The sequence below is a fragment of the Ips typographus genome, linkage group LG9 (genome assembly GCF_016097725.1).
Source record: "Ips typographus isolate SLU linkage group LG9, UJ_Ityp_2.0, whole genome shotgun sequence".
NCBI lineage: Eukaryota > Metazoa > Arthropoda > Insecta > Coleoptera > Curculionidae > Ips > Ips typographus.
Window position 1 is genome coordinate 673,324 of NC_138430.1, and position 8,862 is coordinate 682,185.

Below are 8,862 nucleotides of genomic sequence, written 5' to 3' on the forward strand. Positions count from 1 at the left end.
AACGTGGAAACATAAAGTGTTGTTATGTGATGAAGCACCTTTTCAGGGTCTCGTTTGGAAAATCACTTACTGTCTTTTAGTCTCAGGTTGAAACACTTACTAAACTGGTACAGGACTTGATCCAGGGCCAACGTTGGGCGACAGATTGTGGCGGGTTTTTCTAGCGTGGGTTCTAGAAACTCTGGGAATCTTGTTAAGTTTAGGGTTTCTCGGCGATGGGACAGTACACAGAGAAGACACACACTCAGACAAACGTCAACAATTTATAATAGTTTTGCTTTTACTGTATAACATCAGAAGTTTAATAAAAGAAACGAGAACACATGTTAATTCTATCGTGACATGAATTAGAATATATAAGTAATGAGAATCTCTCTCCAGCGCGGGACGGAAACTACTCACTATCGTCTGCCTGACACCCTTCCCACACGTCACTTGTCATAAAAGTTAGGAATGTTCTGTTACAACCTGTATTTTCTTATGTTTTTGTTTGTCTCAATAGCAATTTTTGAATTGCTAAAATGGAGAAAACTTGGACCATTGTTAAATTTAATGGAACAAGCAATGAAAGAGACTCAGTCGCAGCTGTGCCAACTATTTGGATTGATGGAGAATTTGCTTTTTGGCCAAACCTTCCTGCCGATAAATTAAGAGTGGCTGTAAGGAACCAAAAAATCGATAAGTCCTGGCCAAAATATAAAGTTAGCGTTTTTCGTAATGCGACATATGGTAAGTTGCAATTAAAACCTTTAAATCCTGGTATGTATTAGATAGTTCTTGTTTACAGATTCTTATGAAACTGCTATCATGAAAGAACGGAAAGCTGAAGAGACTAGCGATTTGAGTACAACAGATTTTGAAAATGATCATGTTTTCCAAAAGAATAAAAGAAAGGTAAAGAGGAAAATGCCTTTTCATTCAGATTATGATGATTATGAGACTGACAATGAAGATAATAGAAGTGACATCCATACTCAAACTAAAAAAATGTTAGGCAGTGAAGCTCAGAAGCCAACCCCAATTAAAATTAATAACTGCTATTTAAACAGTATGTTTCATGTTGCTAACAATAGTGTTTTTGTATTTTTTAGCTTGTATTGGTGAATACTCTGGCAGTCATCAAAGAGAAAGTCAAAATAGTGACCAGAATTTGACTGAAAAAGACTGTCAAAATGTGGTGTCCTTAAAACAAAATGGTAAGTTTGCGGATTTCATTAAGGTTGTTTTTTTAAAAGCTAATATCTTTTTGTAGCGCAAATAGATCACAGTAAAGCAGTTCCCACTACCGATGACGCAAGAATTGTTAAAGGTAAATTTAGGTTTGCTGCATTCCAGAGAATTAGTTACCTAATATTTACCCTCAAATTTACTATTAGTTTTACTGTTTAACCACAACATTTTTTGTTTGTTTTTAGACTCAGTATTAACTGAAGTTCTAAAACAAATATATTTTATTAAAAGTATTGCCATTAATCTGTCAAAGCATGTTAATGACTTGAAAAATACAATGGAAAGGGAAAACACCACGCATATAATGGACCAAAGAGAGCCTCATCTACTGTCAAATTTCAAAACTCCTCTAGAAACTACAGAGGAGTTTCTAAAAGTAGAAGAATTCTTAAAAGAAGACAATAATGACCTTAAGTTGGTAAGTAAAATTATATTAATTGGTAATCTAGATATCGTTATTAATTAAATTCTCAAACTGATTTGAAAACGCTAGAGATAATAATTGTTAGTTTTAATAGTTATCAAATATGTTTTTCTGCAAAAGTGGAAGACATAAATCAATTAATTTTATTTTTGTATCAACTTTCAGATATCTGAATTATGTTGCATTGGAGGAGGCAACTTGAGAGAATTTGTGCAAAGGACAATGCATTATTTAATTGACTATAAATTAGCTTCACAATATAGTTATTTGAGAAGAAGAACAAAGGAAAAGTTTTCCGATAAGAAAATTGCTGAAGTTGTAATAGGTAAGCCATTTTATTATCTCTGTGCTATTTTCATTTCATTATTATCTTAATAAAGCCATAAAATACAAACAAAATTAAATAAATAAAGCAGCAATAAATGCATGTGTAAGTATGGGACCTCGAAGACAGTAAGAGATACAGAGTTGGTCACGGGAGCAAAGTTTCGCAAATTATCATCATCAGTACTATTCTGCTTTAAAATTTGAAATATTCCTATTACTTTCAAAAACGTCCGAATGAATACGACATTTTTTAGCTTTCCTTCAATTTAAATAACTTTGAATAATTTACTGTTTTTGAGATCCCCATACTTTTTTTGACACGAATTTGTAGCACTTTGTAATGTTAATCACTACTAAATTAGACTAGTATTTTCAGATATACAGGTGTTGCATAAAAGCTGGACAAAGCGTTCGTCACTTTTTAAAAATGGAACACTTTTTATATTTATTAATGTTTAGCTTCTCCCTTCAATTAAAAGCAAATTTTGGGAAAAATGCTGCTTAAAAATTGAAATTTTAGAGTTTTAAAATGCGCAAGATTTTTTTAATTATTGAAGTTATAGGAAAATAGTTTATACTTATTTTCAATCTTAGTTTTTATAACCAAATTAAAGATGTCAATTCTGTTAAAAAAATTGTACTCTGGCTAAATGTGTCGTTCGTTTGACAAAATTTACTTACTATAAATAATGGGAGAATCTTAAAATAAAAAAATATACAAGGTGTTCAATTTAAAAAATGTAAAAAACGCTTTGACCCGCATTTATGCAACCCTCTATAGCCGAAGTACTTTAAAAGACCTGATAATCATAAGGAAGTTCCAAATAAGATTTTTTTTAAAAAAATAAAAAATAACTGCAATAAAGGGACTTTTGTGACACCATTGCGTCACCCTGTATATTTATAACTTACTTTACTGACTAAATACACATTATTAGAATAAATTCTAGTGCAATAAAGTGCAGCAATTTGTACTGTGTGTGTGTGTAGCATTCTAATCTCAGAGTAATATACTCTGTGTACAATATAGCACTTTGTCATAAATATTTGGTTTTAGAGTCGGCAATCAGAGCAAAGAAGTGCACAGAGAAGAAAGATGCTGAAGCAGAACTTGCGCGATGGCTAAGAAGGGCTCCTGAAAAGAATAGAAAAAATAATTGGTTTAAAGTGTTTCATATTTGTATTTGTTGTTGTTTGTATGTCTTTTGTTTGTATCAATATTGGTATTTAAGTTCATTTAAGTTGCGACATGCACCTAATTAAAGTCGTTTGCAATATTTTAACATTTGGAGTTTTTTATTCAGCTTTTTTTTAATATACACGTACTTTTTACTGTACGTGGATACGTACACCGTACATCTCTACTGTACGTTTAATGGACGTCCGTTTTTGTAGACAATGAACTTAAAAAGTACGTACATAATACGTACAGCGGTGGGAGATGGACGTACTTTGGTCGTACGCTACATCCACTATGTACGTACTAAAAACGTAATTGGAATGTACTTGTGCTCATTGGGTATTTCTTTTATTAGAATTTTACTCCATTATCCTTTTTTAGGTATATTAATAGTATATTATGTTATTAGGCGTAGAAAGAGGCGATTATTGTGCTGAGCTCGGAATTGTCCGATCGAAGCGAAGCTGAGGTCGACAACTGAGCGAAGCACAATAATCGCTTTCTACGTCCGTGTAACGTATACTATTTTTTTTTTTCAAGCGGCATGTATACAGGGTACTATCACTCATTTCGGCGATTTAGGTCGCTTTACGGCTTCACTGAAACTTTATTTGACAATACAACAACGCAATTAGTAGTATTAGTACAAGGTGTTTGAATTTTGAATTAGTGTGCCATGGACATCACGATTTTTGACAGATAAAAACATAGGATGTGTATCGTTTCTTAGCCAGGTTAACCGATTAATTCGGACTGGTAAATATACATATTGTAACATAAAGATTACAGAGATCAGTCAGTGACCTCCCTCTGGGGAGACCCCAGAGTTCGGACGTTACTTAGGAAGAAATATACATGTCCAAGGATAGGTGTGCTAAAGGAGCACGCAAAAGGACAGAATATGAAGAAATGAAGCTAAGCGATGAAGTTTGCCGCTTAGAGAATACAGTGCCAAGAGAAGGCACTACGATGAGATGAAGCCTAGGTGAAGCGTTTCCACTTAGACGATGGTGCCAAAGAAGGGTACAATGAGCAATTTACGGAATTTCGCTTAATAAGGAAGGCAATCAGATAGACGCAACAGCAAGGTTGAAAGGTGACCCAATGTAACATTTGTGATATTTTAAAGTACACCCCTATCTCTACTATATTAAGCTATTATATTGTAATCTGGTGAAGAAATAAAGGACTCGTTCCACCACCTTTATACACCCTATAGCATTTAAGATTAACATTAGTATATGTAGACTTTATGTATAAGTTTCGCTTTTAGTGTTCGGGGCGAACACTTTCTAGGGGAGGGGCATGTAACATAAAGATTACACTAGGTGCCGTTACCCTAAGTTGCCCCGGTCTCCCCCAGTACAATGTTTGTGTCAGCAAGATTGGCGAATTGGGGTCATGATGTGGGTATAAATACTGCACCAAAAGCACGTACAGATCACCGAACTCTGGGGTCTTCCCCAGAGGGAAGTCACTGACTGATCTCTGGGTTAGTCTGGGTATGCCTATTGTGTAACGTAACGTGGAGCAGTAGGTGACCAAGTGCCACACCCTAGATCAGCCCTAGCAAAGGAAATAGTGTGGGCGAGCAGCTTAAGTTGCCGTTCCTACTTACCTCCCTTTGCTAGGTTCTTCACGTCTTTACCGGCTCGGTGAATGCCCTCGGACCTAAGTCTAGGGTTCATTCATCCCCGTTAAAGCGTCGCCCCTCGTGTTCCTTCTGCCCTATAACTTAATAAAAGTGGGTTACCTGTGGAATCCTGTGTATTCTTCCCCCTCAGCCCTTAATCTAGGTGGACTCGCATTTGCCCGAATCGAGTAGGGAAAAGTAAAGAGCGACCTGGAGGACGCCCTAAAGCAACGGAGTCTATGCAGTGCAGATGAGCACAATAATATGTATAGTTTGTATTAATTTAGTAAAGGTAAAATTTAACTGAGTAATTGGGTATCGTAGAAATAAGTATATAATTTGCATAGTTGCAGTTTAGTAATAACTGTCTCAATTTTCTAAGCCAGTGACGCTATTTCTGACCTAAGTTCTTTGCTGAGACAGCAAAATAGTGCAAGTATCGTGTGTTTATTTAAAACTATGTCAAGTGCAAGTACTTGATGTAGGATTCTTTGTTTATTAATTTAAAAAATATGTATATTGTTTATTTCAGTGGCCACCGGACGACCTGGTTGCGTCTATCAACGCATTGCCATATCTTTAAAGGAAGTAAAGCAGCAAGTCTTGGAGAAGCTGACATCTTCAGATGGGTCCCGCCACGACGGTTCTACTTACACCCATGTGCACCCAGAGTCTTTAATAAGTCGAGCTGAAGAAGCATCTCCAAATGGGCTCACGTTAATTAGGAAGAAGTATACATGTCCAATGATAGGTGTGCTTAAGAAGCACGCAAAAGGACACAGTATGAAGAAGTGAAGCTAAGCGATGAAGTTTGCCGCTTAGAGAATACAGTGCCAAGAGACGACACTACGAGGAGATGAAGCCTAGGTGAAGCGTTTTCACTTAGATGATGGTGCCCAAAGGAGTATACAATACAATGTGCAGTTGACGTAAATTTTGGCCAAAAAGGAGAGCAAGAAGATAGACGCAACACAAGGTTGAAAGGTGACCCAATGATAGGATTATTTTTTTTTGTGGCTGAAAACATTATCTAGGAATCGAGAAGTAGTTTTAAGGGAAAAGTGATTATATTTTTGGAATAAAGTTTTTTCCATACCCTCTCTAGCAAATAAGCAACATCGGTTAATTTTAAGATTCATATGGAAAAAGGAAAGACGAGAAATTGATTTTGTAATATAGAATTTTAGTGTTCGGGGCGAACACTTTTGGGGGAGGGGCATGTAACATAGTAATTACACTATGTTCCGTACCTGCATTTGCTTCGGTCTCCCCCAATACCAGACTTATGTAAACAAGATCGGCGAATTGGGGTCATGATGTGGGTATAAATACAGCTTCAAAGCACGTACTAATCACGGAACTCTGGGGTCTTCCCCAGAGGGAACTCACTGACTGATCTCTGGAATAGTCTGGGTTCACCATCTGTGTAGCTTTTAGTGGAGCAGGTGAAGCACCCGGGAATCAGCCTGTTAAAGGAAATAGCACGGGCGAGCAGCATTAGTTGCCGTACCGGCTTATCTCCCCTTAACAGTACCATAGCGTCTTATTCGGCGTGGTGAATGCCCTGGGACACTAGTCTAGGGTTCTATTCACCCCCGGTGAGCGTGCGCCCTCCGCGAACCTCTACAAACATTCCCACAGACACACCCACCGCACATCATGATCCTCGCCATCTTGGCAATCTGGGAGTAAGACCATTGTATCAATCATCATGAATAAAAGTGGATTACCGATACACCTGTGGTTTCCTTCCTCTGAGCTACCCCTTAACGCGACATGGTTAAGTTGCCGTTCCTACTTACCTCCCTTTGCTAGGTTCTTCACGTCTTTACCGGCTCGGTGAATGCCCTCGGACCTAAGTCTAGGGTTCATTCATCCCCGTTAAAGCGTCGCCCCCCGTGTTCCTTCTGCCCTATAACTTAATAAAAGTGGGTTACCTGTGGAATCCTGTGTATTCTTCCCCTTCAACCAACCCGTGACATGGTGGAGGTGCCTCGTTGGATCCCCGTCTGTTAATCCTCACATTAGCAGACACACCCTCGCAGACGCTAAACAAGGGCACAAAGAAAAAGGGAATGATTGAAGACGGTACACTTCTAGGTCCACAAAATCTGGCAGCCCGCTTCGAATAAGGTACATAAGCTCAAGAGGAAGAAGATAAGATAAGACAAGGGCCAGAAGGGTAAGGAAGAAACATAGCGAAAACACAATGATAGGTTGTGGAAGAAAAAGGGCTAGCCTGCAGGTCCACAGTTGCTTGAACTGAGTAGGGCAATGTCAAGAGGGGCCTGTAGGACGCTCTAAGAAGGCAACATTTTTATAGCAGCATTAGCAGCACATTATTTTGGTATTATATTGGGTATGGTAAAAGGCAAATTTTCTTAATTAGGTTTCATAGAATAGGTGTATAGTTAGCGCAATTATTTATTTACAATATCTTGATTTCTAGGCCAGTGTCGCGATCCCTGACCTAAGTGTAGGTATGTGATGACCTAGCAAATTCGTGCAATTATGAAGTTCTAGGTTACAACAACAAAGTGTACTGGTTTACATAATGATTTTATTTATGTTTTAAGAGATGTATGGCAAACAAAGTAATGATTGGAATCTTGTTTTATTTTTTTTAGGGTCAACCTGGCAATCTTGTTGCGTCTATCGATCAACTGCTACAGCCTTGTTGAAAAGCGAACTAGCCTTATGCCTTGGAGAAGCCGACATCTTCAGATGGGTCCCGCCACGACGGTTCTACTTACACCCGTGTGCACCCGAAGTCTTTAATAAGTCGAGCTGAAGAAGCATCTCCAAATGGGCTGACGTTAATTAGGAAGAAATATACATGTCCAAGGATAGGTGTGCTAAAGGAGCACGCAAAAGGACACAATATGAAGAAATGAAGCTAAGCGATGAAGTTTGCCGCTTAGAGAATACAGTGCCAAGAGACGGCCCTACGATGAAATGAAGCCTAGGTGAAGCGTTTCCACTTAGACGTTGGTGCCAAAGAAGGGTACAATGAGCAATTTAAGTGAATTTTGCTTAATAAGGAAGGCAATAAGATAGACGCAACAGCAAGGTTGAAAGGTGACCCAATGTAACATTTGTGATATTTTAAAGTACACCCCTATCTCTCGCAAGCATTAAGAATAGGACTATATTAAGCTATTATATTGTAATCTGGTGAAGAAATAAAGGACTCGTTCCACCACCTTTATACACCCTATAGCATTTAAGATTAACATTAGTATATGTAGACTTTATGTATAAGTTTCGCTTTTAGTGTTCGGGGCGAACACTTTCTAGGGGAGGGGCATGTAACATAAAGATTACACTAGGTGCCGTTACCCTAAGTTGCCCCGGTCTCCCCCAGTACAATGTTTGTGTCAGCAAGATTGGCGAATTGGGGTCATGATGTGGGTATAAATACTGCACCAAAAGCACGTACAGATTACCGAACTCTGGGGTCTTCCCCAGAGGGAAGTCACTGACTGATCTCTGGGTTAGTCTGGGTATGCCTATTGTAGAACTTAACGTGGAGCAGTAGGTGACCAAGTGCCACACCCTAGATCAGCCCTAGCAAAGGAAATAGTGTGGGCGCGCAGCTTAAGTTGCCGTTCCAACTTACCTCCCTTTGTTAGGTTCTTCACGTCTTTGCCGGCTCGGTGAATGCCCTCGGACCTAAGTCTAGGGTTCATTCACCACCGCTAAAGCGCTGCCCTCCGTGTTCCTTCTGCACTATAGCTTAATAAAAGTGGGTTACCTGTGGAATCCTGCGTATTCTTCCCCCTCAACCAACCCTTAACGTGACAATATGATAGAGTGACGCAAGAGCAAAAAAAAGTGGAACACATTGTCAACACCATAGCAACCATCTTAGCCCTCAGAGAAAGCAATGAGATACTTAAGCCGGCGCAAGAAAGATTAATGAGAAGATTTACTGTAGAAGAAGGCCTTCTTTGGAGAAGACATCCCGAAGGTGACCGACTCGTGGTCCCTCGGAAACTGATTGAACAAGTGATACACACTTTTCATGACGTGGAACATGCCGCTCATCCTGGAACTGCGGAAACTAGT

General features: G+C 38.7%; 1 protein-coding gene and 1 long non-coding RNA gene across 2 annotated transcripts; both read left to right on the forward strand.

The window, feature by feature from the left end:
* Positions 1 to 840: 840 nt before the first annotated feature.
* On the forward strand, positions 841 to 5,589 carry LOC145733903 (uncharacterized). Its single transcript, XM_081986934.1, has 5 exons — positions 841 to 1,196; positions 1,253 to 1,309; positions 1,416 to 1,648; positions 1,820 to 1,979; positions 5,327 to 5,589. Exons 1-5 carry the CDS (start codon positions 1,058 to 1,060, stop codon positions 5,587 to 5,589), a joined length of 852 nt encoding a protein of 283 aa, XP_081843060.1. The 5' UTR covers positions 841 to 1,057.
* A 1,390-nt stretch (positions 5,590 to 6,979) lies between these two features.
* On the forward strand, positions 6,980 to 8,556 carry LOC145733637 (uncharacterized). Its single transcript, XR_014179248.1, has 2 exons — positions 6,980 to 7,339; positions 8,140 to 8,556. It is a non-coding gene; the product is annotated as an uncharacterized LOC145733637 (long non-coding RNA).
* Positions 8,557 to 8,862: the final 306 nt, after the last annotated feature.